The sequence below is a fragment of the Dysidea avara genome, chromosome 14 (genome assembly GCF_963678975.1).
Source record: "Dysidea avara chromosome 14, odDysAvar1.4, whole genome shotgun sequence".
Lineage (NCBI taxonomy): Eukaryota > Metazoa > Porifera > Demospongiae > Dictyoceratida > Dysideidae > Dysidea > Dysidea avara.
The window spans coordinates 9,955,521-9,973,712 of record NC_089285.1 but is presented as its reverse complement, the minus strand read 5'-3'; the positions used below and the strand labels follow the sequence as shown (position 1 = coordinate 9,973,712).

Here is an 18,192-nt window from a genome sequence, read left to right as displayed (position 1 = left end):
TTGTGAAGGTAAAGAGCGATGGCTTCTCTGGGGCGAAGCTTGCGAGAGTGAAATTCATCTAACGAGAAGAATTCTGTAGGCGCCATCTTGCTGATCAGACTTTTCTTCGCTGTGGCGTAGTCTGCCGTACTCTCCGTAGATAATTCCTACCATACCGCCAGTGCCTCTCCTTCCAATAACGTGGGCAGTTTTAACAATTTTGTTGCAGCAGTCCACTCATTCGCAGTGGCACTAATTTCAAAATGTTGGAACCACTCTTGAGCATCACCATCAGTAAAAGACTTTGGTATACTAACATGTTTATTAGCCATCCTCTGCTACCAGTGTAATAGAAGTCTACTCAGCACGGATTAACACACTCATACACACACTACAAGCGTTAATAGGAATCAATTAAAGACACACGTGCATTCGTTATAATTACAGCTTGTGGTTACAGACAAATAAATACATAAATATAATAGTTCAGTTACATTACATATGTAATGTCCAAATACTGTAAAACAATAAGAAGTGAATATTCCTACTGTGCTCTTATACTTGTTTGTGATTTTTTTTTGCAAGCTCATGACCACTAAATATCTGCTGAGTTACTCACAGCACTATTATACTAGATTATGACTCATACAATGGACGTGGATTCGTGCATATCTACATGGGCATGGCTACCATATGTCTACAGACTGTAATTTACATAAGTGGGCGTGGCTCACGAACGAAGCAGAGCTACACTATGACGTGTGGTAACACGTCCACATTTAATTTAGCACGTGGGGTAAGTAAGCATTTTAAGATGTCCTTGGTATACACATTCAAAAACCAACTGAAACAAAAAGGATTGATTGATAGTTTTACTGAACAGTCAAATGGTGATTGTACCTAGCACCCCCAATTGAATCCATCGGCAATGGTTGCTTAATGTATATGACTGTTGTCTTGTTAGTCATGGAACTAGCCTTCCACTGGTAAAAAGGATTGCTTAGTTAAGGCATTGTGTAAACCATTCTTACCAGTGCTGTTGGCAGTCACCATAATATAAAAGCTGCCTCTTTAGCCACTCCTCAGTAGTGTGTTGCTCATGAATTGTATTACGGAGTGCTGTGAGGCTATTTCCCAGGGTCCAACTTCTCAGAGATGTTACCACAGAAACATGGCATGCCCTCAGTTGAAACAAGGAATCATTGCTGTAGTAAATAGTGAGGAGATCTGTGTTTATTATACTACTAAGTGTTACACACGCGTGATCAATTTTCGTGATGTGTGATGATACTACTTCTGGATTTAAACACAACTTCATAGATCATGACCTGCTAGCATGCTATGTTAAAATAACACACACCACACTTCATTATTATCAAGAGTACATAATAATAGAGTAGGGAGGAGAGTGTCTAACTTCCAGGATTCTGCCAAACTCACTGCGCTCAGACCTTGTGCAATACACTATAGCCACCTGGAGGTGTCAAATGGCCGCCACTTTATTTCACGCGCACTTAATTCGTTTATGGAAACACGTATTTCTACAGAACCTCGTGACTGACTCATGCTGTGAACATGTGGTGAGAGAATTGCCAGCACCTAAGAAGAAATGTTGCACTTCGAAGGAGCCTGATAAAGTAAAGCAATGTCGAAAGGCATTACTCAAAACTGAAAGGCAAAAGTTAGAAGGCCACGTGAAAAAGCTAGACTGTGATAAGATCTCCTTGTATTCATTTGAGGAAGTCCGCAGTCAAAAGGAGAAGAAGATATACAAGCATTTTGCAGCACAGTGGACTCAAAATCGCTAAGTTTCCTTGCCCAAAACCTGCAAGAAGCGTGCAGTCGTATTTTTAATGAATGCTCTAGCAGAAAAGAGCGATATCTTCACTTTCAAATATCATGGCAGTGACATTGCAGATATTTACTTGTAGAAAAGAATCAGCAGCTGACACAGTTAAGTTTGCACCCATCAGACTCAGTAGCAGGGCAAGTTTTTAAAGTACGATCAGAATGGCACAGGATTAAGGAACAGTATTCATTAACTCAGGATACTTCATCCAGATTTCTGATGTTGTACTGCTCCTCCACACTAGATGAGCTGCTGAAACAATGTCACAAAGTAATTCAGTCTTGCAGACAGAAATCTACTAGCAGTGTCAATGTAGCGGTAGATGATGATGATGATGTATATTATCGATTTGAAGGTGCAGTTATAGCCAGCATGTTGCATAGCAGGAATGAAAAGTTGAAGCAGCGTTGTGGTGACGATCAACTGCTGTCTGAGGAAACAACAATTCTTCAGAAGCTAAGTATCGACAAAAAAGAAGACAAAGAAAAGATCCCAGATAGCTTGAAGTATCGCGACAAAGGTCACATGTATTTTCCATGTGAAGAACTGCTACCACTGGTAAAAGAAGTAGATCTTGCCACCAAGGAATACTGTAATCCTGAAAGTTTCAAGAAACATGGGTCTGATTTGTTAACTGTTATGTCAAACACATTTGTTCTTGACACAAAATTGTGTTCCCTGTTTGAAGATACTTCGCAAGCTAAGGTACCAGAATTTTCTGACATGGATTACAAGGGTATTGATGGTGTATTTAAAGAATTTGTACGTAAATTGTGCCACACCAGGGTCCAGGAATTTTTAGATTCCTTTAAGCAACAGACTGCAGCTCACAAAGGCTTTGCTACTTTGGCAGGACAAAATCTAAGGGACTCATTGTTAAGCCACCATGTCAATCTTAAAAGCAAATCATCCAAGGGAACTAACAACAATTAATTATATATTAAATTTTAATGTTATGATCATTTTAAATGCATTTTCAAATATAATGTGATGATTAATATTTTATTAATTACTGTGATTTTGTGCATTCGTATATTTTCTTCTCAAATGGAACTTCACCAAAGTCAAGGGGTGCATTTCTGTATTCTTTGGAGCTATGATGTGGAGTCACAGTGTGCTTTACAAGATGGGCACCTCTTGCAATAGTATAATTCATCGCACTTAATTTCTCTCTTGCTGTACTTTTAAATTGGCTAAATAGCATCTCCACAGCACTTCCAGACAATTGTACTGGGCTTATGAAATGTTCCGGGTACTCATCCAGATACCAAGTGGCAAAACCAATAAATCCGTAAACACACACTCTCAACAAATCCCATGCTAATAAACGGCATTTTAATTAGCCAGGATAACAATGGACAATTCTTACTTTGCCAGCTAAGAAATCTGGGATCCTGTGAGTCAATGGGATCTACTGTACATAGAACATGGATATTAGAATATAGTTATCTTGCTTCAACTAAGCATCTGTAAGCTCGTTGTACCATTTCTCTCAAAGTAACTAAATCCCTTCAGAATAGTTAAAATAGCTTCTGACTTCATGCTAGTAATCTTTTGATGAGACAAAAATCCATCCTCAAAAAGATTCTTGCATGCTTCCAAATAGCGCAAAGTCAGACGAACGTTCTCAGCATCATCAGGTGGAGGACATTGTGTCATGTAAGAGTTTAGCTCTGACAGAACTTGCTCTTGCTACAGCAACAAAAGCAATCATGTGCACAACATTATAACAGTGCCAGACAGACCTGCATGATCTTTGCTGGAAACACGTTTAATTTTGTCCAGGAATCACGGAGTACATGGATTTCTTGCAGCTTTGGCACCATTCTTGCATGACCTTTATCTCTGCGCTGGCATTCCCTTGAAAACAGGTCAACAATCGCTTTCCACCCAAACTCAATTCCATCACCATTCTCAAAAGACCTGGTTCCGCCATCTTGTGATGCGTATAGCGCATTAATCATGTTCTTTAGCTAGAATGATTACAATACATTAATGATTACAATGTATACAATAATAAAGGAGGGACAGTACTCCTGTACTAGATATCAAGACCAAACATTAATAATGTCAGCTTAAGGTGAGTGCAGATTTAATATAACATAGTTACACATACCTGGTGACTTGGACAGATGAGCCAGTAAATATTGTGGTACGGATAATATGGGTTAGGGAACCAAGGCTTCACCTCAAAACAGTCAACTCCTTCACGTACACCATACATACCACTAACTCCATGAGTAGCTTTTAGGAAGGTAAGGTGCAGCACCATCACAAATAAGTAAGCTTGTCCTTAATCTATTGACCTATTAACAAACACAAGATAGCATGTATAGCTTATATGTTTGCATGTACGTACATACATGTGTATGTATGCAGGTATGTATGTATGTATGTATGTATGTATGTATGTATGTATGTATGTATGTATGTATGTATGTATGTATGTATGTATGTATGTATGTATGTATGTAAGAATGTATTATCGTGTGTCTTTGTGCTATTTCATATGTCCCACAAACCTGGAACAATCTGATTGTCTCAAAAACGCAAGCAGAAACAAACTTTGCTGACACAACATCTTCACTGGTAAAGTAGGGACCAACGATATCAAATCCTGAAGTTAAATCTCTCAACAGAAATTGAAGAATGTAGTTGGTCATCTTAGTATGCCTGTCATCTTCAAGCAACTGATAAATGTCTATCAAAAGCGCCTGATCTCTTTCTGACATTGCTAGCCCAATTATCTGATGGTTCCTTGAGTTCCACATCAAAGAAGAAACAACTTTGACCTCATGAAATATAAGGACTCTGTCTGATTTGGGCGTACACTTTCCACTTTTGGCACATGATTCTTTATAAGCTTCATAACTTTCAATTTGCTTCATGACTGACTCACTGAAAGCACCAGCTTTATGTAGAAAGGCACCAGTATATGACTGTATGGTGGGACATGAGGGTAGCTGCAATACAGAGAGAGCCTCGTACGCTGCTGGACTGCAGATAAAAACTGCATGTGCTATAACACAGACAGTACAATAATACAGGGTTTCATATATTGTTTACTGACCGATTCTAATTGTAACTGGGCTCCAACGATTACCCCACTTCCGGTTTATCTACAGTATAAACAATAAAGCTAAAAATGCATTGTTACAGAACAACTACTTACGATTGCACTGTTGATCCTTTAGAAAACCAGCCTTAGCACACCTGTCAGATTTCCATAAAGTTTGCATACGACTTCCAATCTGTTTTGATTTTGCATCTGCTTCTTGAAACACCTTGTCCAATTCACCATTGTATTGTTCTTCAATCTGTTCAATAACAGAATTCCACTCATTATTTTGATCATCATCTAAAGTTACATCTAGGTGCTCATATTTTGCAAGCTTTGCCTTATCTGCTGATCTCTCTTGCTGGGTTGCTCTTTTTCGCTTCAGTGTGCTGGCCGGTGATAAATATTTCAGTTTAAATCGAGAGGGAGGTTGCTGTCGCTGGAGCTTCCTAGCAGGACTCACATCACTTCTTCGCTGATGATCAAGTAAATTCCTCAAGCGCTTGCATTGCTTACAGAGCACAACATAAAGACTCTTCTCCTCCATGGGAGCATTGTGAGGCAGTTGGTGAAGTAATACACAGTTAATCGAGTCAACTCTCTGAAAAAGTCTTTCCCATAAGCGAACAGTGTTGATATGATAGCGTATTACCGAGAAATAAAAATCATAGTAATGTTGGTATTCTAAACCTGGGCAAAATTTATAATTAGTGTTGGGAGAAACCATGTTGATCAAAGGACAAACGGTATCCAAGGTTTTAATTGTTCCAGCTTGCATGGAGTTCAGCAGTACTTGAATGTCATATGAAATACCATTGGTATCAGAAACAATAAAAATTGCTCTCACTGGCGACACATATCCCACACTTGCTACCTCTTGGGTATCTTGTTGAGTAATTTCAAGATATTCCTTTTGGTTTAACTTTCTCTTAACAAACACAAGATCTGGGTAGCTTTTCTCTAGGCTAGTGATATTCTTAGTACTGCAAAACTCAGTTGAAGATACATCAGGTGAAAAGCTACCAAGTATAGATGGATTTTGTGACGCAGTTGATTCAGGTAAAAGAACTGGCTGGTCCGATAATGAAGCCGGTAACATAGTCAATTGATCAGATGATGGGGCTGGTTGATTTGGTACCACAGTTGATTGGTCAGGTAACAGTGCTGGTAGATCAAGCACCATAGTTGATTGATTAGGTAAAAGAGCTGGTACTATTGTTGGTTGATCAGGTAACGGAATTGGTTGATCAGGCGCCATATCTGATTGATCAGGAAACAGGGTTGGTCGATCAGTCGCCATTGTTGATTGATCAGGTGACAGAGCTGCTTGATTTGATACCATGATTGATTGATCACATGGTTGTTGATCAGGTGACCGAGCTGGTACTGTAGTTGGTTGATCAGGCACCATTGTTATTGATCAGGTGACAGAGCTGCTTGAATTGGTACCATAGTTGATTGACCAGCTGGTTGATCTGGTATTAATGGTGCTTGTTGATCAGGAATCAGTTGATTTGATAACTGATTAAGTAATGGAGCTAACAGAACTGGATGATTTGCCAACAGTGAATCACCTTGACCTGAAATATCGGGATGTCTAGAATTCTCAGTTCCCCACAGCATAGGCCGCTGTGTATTCTGCAGCCCAGGTTCAAAAACAGGGACTGGCATAATCTCTGGCATATAACCTCTCCAATTAACAGGGTAGCTTAGTTGGCTAAATCCACAATTTGGTTGCTGTACAGGATGGAAATACGTATTAACCTGTCTGAAAATTCTAGGAAATGCATAGTATCTTGCACTATCAATGTTATGATGGGCGTCAATTAAAGATAGCACATTCCTACCGGGCAAGTCGGCATGTGGCGCAATTTCTGGGTATATTTCAAATCCCAATCTTCGTTGTTGACGTGAAGATCTATCACTGACTTGGTGTCATGGAGTTCCCATCGATCACTTTGCCCTCTCACTTCACTGCCATATCGCGCTCGGGTCAGAGTTCGCAATCAACTTTCTTGCTGCATAGATTCGATTATACGCGCTGCTCTATTAAGGGGGTTGCAGTACTTTTACATTATCAGATATTAACAACTCTTCTGTTCACTCGAAGGTATTAATTTATTACGATATTATACTATAATTTACAGAATTGTGTGGGGGTGTTTAAGCACAGTTTTTTTGTACGGATATATTGAGTTAGACACTCTCCTCCCTGCTCTATTATTATGTACTCTTGGTATTATCAATATTCAAGCAAAAAATACTATTCCATTGTAGATGACTTTTAATTCAGTAGAGATATATTCTGCAAACTCCCACATACTGAGATGATTGTTAGGTCGATTTGGAGATATAGATATTCTAATGATCACTAAGTTTTACCATTTTTCACTACTTTCATAGTGGAATATATGCCAAAAGTTTACAAGGTGATAATTCTTCCACTACAACTTCTTCAGCAACATTCGCAACTGTACCACACCATTAGCAATGGGCGTGGTCACACACTAACAAGCTAATTAACTTGCGAGACCACAGTGCTTTCTTCTCTAATGAGATTGTGTGGCTTTGTTATTTCCTCATCTATTGTTCATGGTGATGGAACAGACTGGAAGGAGCCTGATCCTGGCCAGTACTGATTAAAGTTTGCCACTAGATATGTCTGCTAGGCTGCGTATTATAGCACCTTTTCGCTGTTACATGAGAAGCTCAGTGAATCAAAGACTTTTGATAAGATCTGTCAGCTTTTGTGCTTTAAAAGTGCTTAAGAGCACTTTATTATTAGTAATTAAGTACCAGTGCAAGCACAAATGCTGCACAGTAACAAATAGTGTGTACTTGTGAGCACTTCAAAACAAGTACTTAAAGCACAAATGCTTAAGGCTTGACCCATGCCTGATAGAAACACCATAAGTTGTCACAAGATATATGCTATAGTATAACAGTCATAGTATTTGTTGGCTGAAAGGTGTCTTTTATATTTTCAACTAAACCAGTTTCTTCCATGGAAGTTATAACAGAGATCACATCCTCCCAGCTAGAATGCAGATTGGTCTTGAGCCAGTAATTGATAATAGCTTTTATACTTTCTTTAACTCCACCTCCACTTTAATTAGTAAATTTTTATCCTCCTTTTGATTTCCAGGTATTAGCTCTTCGTTTCATTGCCTGTCATGCTAAGATGCAATAAAAACTAAATAGCTTCTATACTAGTTTCCTATAGATAAAATTTTGGAGGGGTACTTCAGCACCCCCAAATCTACTACTTGAATTCACAAGACATGATTACTTTAAAATCTTATACCCAACACATGTGATACCTACACCAGTACTAGGTACCTAGCATCCAAAATCAATCAATGCATGGCTATAAACATTTAATTGCCTAATACTGTATATTAGGGATCATGAAGGATTGGACAGAAACATCACCCTACTTGCAATATCTTCATGGCATCTTGGAAGTATAAGCAAGCCCAAAAGTGTCTGCAGAGCAGCAAAGAATGCTTTCGATAAGAACTTTAAAATTTTCATTTAGGAAGAATATTTCTGCTGGTTACGTGACTAACTAAATATAACTACCTGCATGCATGCCTATTGCCTTCAGACAAGCTGGCATAACTTGACAACCACTAAGGCTGCAGGCCTGATTTTTTACTGTTAGGTGTTACTTCAGCCTGATTGGTGCCTTTTGGCATACCACAGAAACCTTTTTTGATACTCCTCTAACCTAGTGTTCTTCATCAACAGCTACAACAATCAGCTGTTTTTTATAGACTGGAAGTCAGCAACACCTGATGGTGTTTCTGATCACAGAGTAGAATATTTGGACTCGTACAGACAAGTTGAATGTTGCCGTTTAGGACCCAGTGTTATCATTTTGAGCTCTACCTAGAAATTCAACAGCTAAACCAACAGAAGCAAACTAAATCATCTGACTGATGTCTCCTTAAGCTGCTTTGAAAGCTCTGGATAATGCCCAGTGTAATAGCGTATTGCTTCTACAGCTCTTTTTCCGATTTCATACTTCTGGGCTGGAGTAAATATGTTGTAAGGGCCTCTACCGCTGCTGCCATCTGCATTATTAAAAAATCTGACTTACAGAAACATTAATGGAAACTATTCCCAAAGAAGATAATTAATTTACAGTTGTGTGCAGGTGATGTTTGGCTACAGTGTGAAAATTCCTTACTGATGCCAGATTGCAATGAAGTTATTGCAAAGAGCAAAAAATTAAATGTGACAATAGACAAATGCAATAACCAAGATTGCTAAAAAATTTCTCCATGCTTTTCAAGACTAATGTGGTCACTATTTTCCACCATTGTTGCTGCCATCTGCATTAGAAGCTCATGTCATATATTTCTCGCAGTAACTGAAAATTACGACACAAAACACAGTTCAATTGATCATAACGTTCAAACTTTTACAGGTACTGTTAATGATGTTTAGCCACAATGTAACAGCATAAATGTTGTTGGTGGGAATAGACCAATGTCAAGAACTAGGAGATTCCTTCTACCCAGGACTATGTGTAACTAACTTAGTCCTGGGTATCAATTCTTGTAAAGGTCACTGAAGTGTGTGACCTTAAGAGTTGATGTCTGGCTAGCTATGTTTATGGAGGTATTGTTTACTGTTGTTAACATTTCTAAACTTTACAAAGTTACTTCTTTATGCACTCATTGAAATAGTGCAGTATTCGTTTTCATTCTTGCCTCGTCACTCGTTTCATCCTGCATTAGTATGTTAGTTCCATGGTGTTTTTTGCCAGTTGGCTTGCATCCTGCAAAATGCAGATTGTTGCTTCTTGAGTTACAATTATAGTTGTAAATATTGCATAAGTTAATAATATAATAGTACTACAATAAGGCACTCTTTGCAGTGCAATAAAGCACTCTTTGTGGTCAATAAAGCACTGTTTGCCAGAATTAAGTGTACATTATGAAATTTAATGTACACTTTTTCCTTTAATCTTGCTCATGCAAGGTTCTATAAATAATTTTATTGTACTAGTGTCACTGCTGTCACCAGTGTCACGTGAAGCTGTCACCAGTGTCACTGCTGTCACTATATTCACAAGATCACATGTATCATTTGTAACGCTAGTATCGCTTTAACTGCCGCGAACCACACTGGGTGGCCTCTTTTTCTTTTGCGGCTGAAGCCCAACTGTCCTACGGAGACGGTCACCTTCCCTGTTGTCGTGTTTTGAAATTATGTCTGGAGGAGAATCGGTATGTTGTCATATGATGGGAGTATGTAGCAACACTGGTATATGGTTGTCAAGCTTAAGTGTCTCCAAGAGGAGTCTTCATAATTTGATTTGATTTCTAAATTATCTTCTGACAATTGGCAACTTTTGTTCTTCCTTGCCAGAGCAGCATACAATTCAGACCAACACACATACGTAGCTAGCTAACAGTACAAAGCTTAACACATGGATACTAAACAAATACATGGACACAAATACAAAACAAAACATGCAACAAATTTAAAGAAAATATGTCACAAATCTCGACCCTTTCTTTGTATTCTGTAATAGTGTTGTCATTTTGACCACTAGTGGTATTAGTCCCTATCAATGTACCCATGAGGATTCTTCCCATTGCCCTTATTAATCCCTGCCTCTTCCAATAATATTGCAGGCTTTGGTGTTAAAGCACAGATTGCTTTGATAATAAGACTGTATATAGCTTGTTGACATTTTCCTATAGTTGTAACGACATAAAATTACGTTACAGTTTGGTAGAATTGATGTCTTATTACTCTGGTTGTCACACTTTCCCACGAATAATACTTGCCTGTGGAGCTTGTCTCCACATACCACAAGTTCCTAATGGGTAGAGTCATAATCCCTCCTTCCTCGTTCTCAAGGGGAGAAGTCATCCTGGCACAGTTTACTTGTTTTGTTAAAAATTACCCGTCACAATGAAGACTGAAGCAATAGTATGGCTTTCCACCTAATCCCGTTGTCATTTAAGTCAGCTTCTTCTTGGACTGGTGGTCATACTATATCACCCTTTACAGCTTTACAGTGAAAGTTTCTCAGCACCTCAGCACACTTGAGTAATACTCAGCAGTTCATTTAAATTATACAAAAGCATGATGCAATACTACTACTGCAGATTTAATAAAAGTTTACATGTATCATGTACAGACAATATTGAAATGAAGCAACAAGCTACAATAGCCTAAGTTCCATCATATATTATAGGTCAACTGAAATGGAAAATTGATTTTATTGTGTGAATGTATTGTTTGTATCAAGCAATGCATAAAAACACCATTTTAATATTTCAATTATGCTGATATTACGAGATATTAACCCACAAAGTTGGGAATTTTGTGATATCATAAAATGTCACTAGAAGTGTTCCGGTAAGCATAATTCATAAAACGGCATAGCTATAACTATCAAAATCTGGTTTAAATTCACTTTAACGCCTGGTGATATTAGAAGTGAAGACGTTGTGTAGTTGCTGGTTGCCACACTAGTCTAGTCGAAATTTTGTGAACCTAGTAATCTCAAGAACTATGAAGTTTTTTTTCTGATTTATGTTCCAAGGTGGTTCTAGAACAGATTCAGCTTGGTTGCCCAAGTGGCAACTTTGGGCAACTCTAGAAAATTGGCGAAAATTTATATGCAGGAAGTCATAAATTTACATATGAGCTAGTGTTCATAACTCTTCGGGATTTTATACAATCAAAGTAATTTTGGCACCATTGAATTCAGCACATTTTTCTGCACAAGATGATACTAATTTGAGGTCAAAAAACAAATTACGTAATTGGTTGCCATGGTAACGGACGTTCTATATTAATTTTTAAAAGGGAGCAGAAGAGTAGCTACCACTCGTTTTCAGACTTAAGTTTTGGTTGTATGATAATCTACAAGGTTTGATATTGGATCAGGAGTAGAGTAAGTGTAGATTTGATGCATTTGGCTGGTTTTCTAATTAATGCAGTACGTTTTTCTGTTTCATTTTTGTAAACTTTACTTTCAACTTTAAAAAAATTGTTTTTTAGGTGTTTGACATCCTGCAATACATATTTCTGCAACAATTTTCACATTTCTTTTGCTTCCGATGGCTACATTGGGTGATCAAAAGTGCTTTCTTCCAATCTGTAGTAAGTCTGGGCAATTTAGCACTTTCAAACAAAAAGCAGTGAAGAAGCTGATAGAGTGTGCAGTGGAGCGTGGTGACCAGGAGCTTCATAACAAATTGCAGAGCATTCTAAATTCTCATGGAGAACAAGCATCAGTTGAACTCCATAAGAACTGTTATTGTTCGTATACATCAAAGGATCATATAAAGAAACTTGTGTCAAGGAAGAGGAAGGCTTCGGAAGCTGACATCACAGAGGCTCCAACAGCTAGGGTTAGAAGATCACAAGTAGGTGATTTTCAGTTCAAAAATCACTGTTTATTTTGTGCTAAAGTGTGTGAACCTATAAACCCTAAGCATCCTGATAGGTGGGAGAAAGTAGTTCAGTGTGAAAGAAGGGGTATCAAGGATGCTGCACCTTTCAAAGATGCCGTACTTCAGTATTGTGGTGACCGAAATGATGAGTGGGGTCGGGAAGTTGCTATACGCTGTCATGGTGCATATGATTTAGCTGCTGTTGAAGCTCAGTATCACCTTCGATGCTACAATGAGTTCAGAAAACCTTTGAATAATTCTATTGATGTTATTTTGTATGATGATGAAGCCATGAAGTTGCTTGCTAATGAGATGTACGCCAATCAAAAACACTGTACTTGGTCATCAGTTGAGCTGTATGACAAATATCTTAGTTATGGTGGTCAGCTAGAAAGAAAACAGTTGTTTACTAAGTTAGTAACTTCTTTAGGCAGTGATGTGGTTGTACTTAACATTGAGGGTTGTGCATCGATTGTTGGATTCCGGGAATATGTAAGTAAGATGTTTAAACTTACTTATGTTAATTCTGTTGATGAGGAGAAGGAAGATGATTTAGTGAGAAAAATTAAATCTGAGTCGCATAGCATTGTAAGTAGCAGCAAAAGCTATGATGTCGGTGATTTTACCCATGACAAAGCAAAGCAGCACACCAGTGTCACCTTGCTACGGATTATTTCAAAACTGGTCTCAAACGGTGATGTCACTAAGAAGTCCTTGAGTTTATCACAATCCATACAGCATTGTATTACTAGTGCACGCAACCAAACAGCTTTAGGCTTAGCAATTCAGCTTCATCATAAGTTTGGCAGCAGAGATTTAATTGACATATTGCATGATCATGGCTACATAGTTCCATATGATGAGGTTTTACGGTTTCGCAAGTCAGCAGCTAAGTACGTAGAGGAGAATGCTACTACATTACATCAAATGATGGGTCTCACTGAAACAGTTGGTAGTATATTTGGATGGTACGATAACTTCGATTTGCTAGTGTCAACCCCAAATGGTCGTCGTGAAACTCATGCCATGGCTACAGAGTTTCAAATGCATCCTCACAATGGCAGCATAAAACCAGGCATCAGTGCTCTTGAGTTTCCTCGACTCACAATGCAGCAGGCCAAATCTGTAGGCAAAAACAGGGCTATACCACTAATCCATTATGCTGGTCCAAAGCAGGTGAAGCCTCCAGCAATGCTCACACACAAGATGCAAATTGGAATTCCATATGCTGATGTACGTGCTCGGCATACGAGCTTGGTGGCAGCTCAAGAAGCTGATGTTCTTTGGCTGAACAGTCTGAGCAATGGAAGTGAAGCAATAGAGTGGAATGGCTTTAATAATCAGCTTTCTAGGACCCAGGGTGACCTCAAACCAGCTACCACCTACATGTTTGGCCCTCTCATTGATGCCCCACCGTCTCACCCAGATACCATCCTCACAACTCTGACTTACATGCAAAAATCTCTTACTGATATGGGGATGAAACACATTCACCTTACCATGGACATGCAGCTTTTTGCAGTTACAAAACAGGTATGCTGGAATCAACCAAGCTTGTTCCACAATGTGATAGTCCATCCTGGTGGTATGCATATCATGCAGTCCTTCATTGGCTGTATTGGAAAGCTCATGAAGAGTTCAGGTGTTGAAGTGTACGTTGCTGCAGCATATGGAGGGCTAACTGGTAAGTTTAAAAGGTGTTGATGTAAATTGATATTAGTACTATTACTGGTGACTTTTTTGGCAGGTATCTTCAATGGAAAGTCTTGGGTGAAAGCCATGCGAGCTTTCCGTGGAGTGTCAGCCGCACTACTGAAACGATTCCTGTCAACTGGACCAAAGACACTAGAACAGATTGAGAAGTATTTGGAGACTGCTTGCCTCCATCCAACAGGACGTCACTGGGTCTACAACTTTCTTCTTCCGACACTTCTTGTCCACCAATTTGAGAGAGCAGAGAGAGAGGGCAATGTGCACTTGAAACAAGTGACACTGGAACGCATGATGAAATATTTCTTTCTTGCTGGCCATGTCCAATATGCTCGCTATCTCACTCAGTACCTTCTCGAAATGCGTGCTTTAGATACTGAGGGCAAGGTGGATCTTGTTTGTCGACATCATGCAGGTTACTGGAATGCTGTCTCTGCTGATCAATTTGGAGAACAGACGGCCATCAAGATGGGAAAAGGTTCTCTCAGAGGCATGACTCTGTCTCCAGAGTTAATTTCAGAGTGGATCGATGCCTTCCCCATTACTGTTCATGTATCACAGGCTGTGGACACTATGTACTCCTCTCATACACAAGAATTTAAGCAGAAGCAGCACAAGGAGGAGCAGAAACATCGACGTCTTTTGGATGCAGAAGATCGAAGTATGATTGCAGCAGAAGTAGAGAAGTACCCTCATCCTCTAGAAGACAGCAAAATTCATTTGTACAATCCTATAACAGGCCAAGTAGCACCTACTGATGTGAATGTGATGGACTCTTTTTTCATCGGAGAGAAAATGGAGCAGGCATACATCGCCACTCTCCCAGAAGGCTTCCACAATCCTATTTCTAGTCCTATAAAGACAATGTCGATTATTAAGAAACAAGCAAAAGGCAGCAAGGTGAGGCCAGTTATTGACTTGGAAAGCATGTTTCTTCGGCTATTGATGATTGGCCAGCAGCGACAGATAAAGCTTGAGCACCTTTTTACATATGAGCTATGTTCAGTTCCTTCATCACTTCTAGATGAACACAGTTGTCTCCGCAAAGCCAACAAGTCTGCTCTAGTTAAACGTCTTGGAGTGCTTGATGTCTTACCAGTAACTCCTGAAACTGTTGTAGTGGATGTTTCGCAGCTATTTTATCACACTGTGTGGCCACATGGTGGTAATCTGTCTAATTTGATTGCTTGCATTCAAAGTAAGATTAGTCGTTATCCAGATGCTACTGAGAAAATCATTGTATTTGACAAATACAATGACACTTCTGCCAAAGATCATGAGAGAATGCGGCGTGCTGGGGAGGTGGTAGTTGACTACGAGCTCTCCATCACTAGTCCCCTTCCCAAAAGAGATGCAATTCTCAAAAGCAAGAACAACAAGCGACGGTTGGCAAGTGTGTTGTGCACCTTCAGCATGGATAACAATGTGACAATGGAAACTAGGGATGATGGTGCCTTTAGTCATGATGAAGCTGATGTCACAATGGTTTCGTATGTCATACAGGCTGCTAGCCATGGCAAGAGTGTGATTCGTGTTCTTAGTGATGACACTGATGTCTTTGTTTTATTGGTCTATTGGGTGCATCGAGCTGGACTGCAATGTAAGGTACAGATGGAAAGATGGGATGGGACAGTGCTGGACATTAATGCTACTTGTGCTGACTTGGGCGAAAAATGCTTTCAGCTCCTTGGTATGCATGCCCTAAGTGGATGTGACACAGTATCGTACCCATATGGCAAGGGTAAAATCAGTGCACTTAACACCCTGCTTACTGGAAACTTCCCAGGTTTAGCCCATGAACTTGGTGAGGTAGACGCCACCCACACTGATTTGATGGAAGCGGCTCAACAATTTTTCTGTGCTCTTTATCGTCAGCCTAGCGGGACCTCAATGGAAAATGCTCGTTTCAAACTATTTACTAAGAAGAAGAAAGCCACAAAAATCATGGCTTTACCTCCAACATCTGCCAACCTCTTGCTGCATGTTTTGCGGGCACATCTACAGGTAATGCTATGGAAAGCAGCAGACCAGCAGGCACCACCTGACCAGTCATCAGACATTACCCACTTTGGATGGATTATCCAAAATGATATTCCGATTCCTGCAATTGCTCCAGGTGCTCCAGCTCCACCTGAACTAATTGACTTAATAAAGTGTAGCTGCAAGGCACAAGGCAAGCGATGCAGTTCTGAAGCTTGCAGCTGTCACAAAAAGCATGTACCATGCACTTCCTATTGCAATTGCTCTGGTGGAGAAGACTGCTGTAATCCACACTCTGTGAGACCTGGAACAAGCAGTGAAGAAGATGAAAATGAGGCAGATGATGACTATTTTGAAAGTGACACTGCGATCGAAGATGAAGAGGAAGGAGAGTCTGGTGATGTTCATGATGAAAACTGCATAATTGCTGAAGAGGATTTTGAATTAGACATGCTCTAGCTACTTAGCTTTGTTTTATAGTATAGTAATCTCAACCAATCATTCTAAATTTTTGTATATAATGCTATGGTGGAAAAAATGACATGAGAAAATATCTACAAAAACCATAGCTAACCGTATGCTAAAAGCATCGTGCATTAATTTTTGTAGTGAATTGTTTCTGCGGTGGCCATTTTAAATTTTCACTATGTTCTACACCTCAGATTCAAAAGTTAACACCAGAAATGAATTCTGCACCCCCAATAACCCTATATTAGACATATTACACAAAAAAAGTTTTTCTGTTGGAGCCGGTCATAGTCATATCGGCCATTTTAAATTTTCACAATTTTCCAGAGTTGCCCAAAGTTGCCACTTGGGCAACCAAGCTGAATTTGTTCTAGAACCACCTGGGAACACAAATCTGTAAAAAAACTTCATAGTACTTGAGATTACTAGGTTAATGTATTGAGTCTATGAGACCACCGACTGGACTACACTGAAAGAGGTATGGGTTACAACTTACACGGATTTCCTAGCAATGCAGCTGTTAGCTCGAAGTGGGTAAGGGCTGTGCATCAGCAGCGTAAAGATTGGAAAGGACCAACAACTTCTCCCTTAATTTGCTTGAAGCATTTCGAACCTGAATGCTTTAACACAGAGAGGCGACTTTATCACAAAGAAATGGGTATTACAGCCAAGAAGCCGTGCCTCAAGCCAGACGCCATTCCAACTATTTGTTGTAGACCTTCAGTGCTGGTCACTGTAAAGTGTTAATAATAAAAATAAATTTTTCCCAAGCCTATTCACAGTGGTAGCAGCAGCAGCTGCCAAGTGTCAACACAATCTTGTAGACCAGCTTCAGAACAAAGAAAGCAAAAAGCAGTATGTTGAAAAAAACACAACATAGCTAATAATAGCTATTATGTATTAAAACATTATTAATATAGATTGTTGAAGGGCTACTAAACACCAGCTCAACTATGCAATCAAGTGTGGATGATCCAAGGAGTAGTTCTCCAGTCGAAGACCTAGGCAGCCAACTTCACTGAATGCTGGAATCCTCTCCAGATGTCTCATCTGATGTTTTGATACTACTCCAGAGGCCCCAAAAACCATCAGAACGACCACAACTGGCCAACAGTAAGTTCTTGGCATCTCTGCTGCCAGCTGCTAGTACTTGGTTATCTTCTCCAAAAAATTCAATAAGATCAAGATCTACTACTTGTTTAATCGAAGAAATTCACATGTACAGGATTAATGTACAGACAACACATGTGTAACAAGTATATAACCTAAGTTACACCAGAAAAATTAACTTGTTTCATAATTGAAATTGTTCCCAGTAAGACTGTCTTCTGAAGGTTATGAAAAATTGGTCACGGTAATAAACGATTCTCTTCAGATGATGTTGTTGATGGGATGACACAACACTTGAGGGGCCAAAGACACGTTGGAGCTCAGATGATGGAGCAATCCCAAGTTAAACAAGCGCTGTGGAATGGGTAAAAAGGGCCACATCTTCCTGAATGCATGTTGGCAGCGATCTAGTATGACAAGATGTACTTCCCAGTGATTGTCTTTTGGCTTGCGGTATACTTCAATGGTATAACTGAGTTATTATTGGTTGAGGTCTTGAATCTGTAGTTTTGTTATGTAGTAGAAGCAAAAATGGCTGATTTTAATTTCACCATACTCTTCAGCAAAACAGCCACCCTGTACTGACAACTTTGCAAAATTGAGACCCTTCACTT

The 18,192-nt window shown here is 39.4% G+C and overlaps 1 protein-coding gene across 1 annotated transcript; it reads left to right on the top strand.

Moving 5' to 3' along the window:
• The first annotated feature begins 11,386 nt into the window (after positions 1-11,386).
• Positions 11,387-16,929, top strand: LOC136244516 (uncharacterized). The gene is made up of 2 exons (XM_066036097.1): positions 11,387-13,994; positions 14,058-16,929. Exons 1-2 carry the CDS (start codon positions 11,975-11,977, stop codon positions 16,457-16,459), a joined length of 4,422 nt encoding a protein of 1,473 aa, XP_065892169.1. The 5' UTR covers positions 11,387-11,974; the 3' UTR covers positions 16,460-16,929.
• The last annotated feature ends 1,263 nt before the right edge of the window (positions 16,930-18,192 follow it).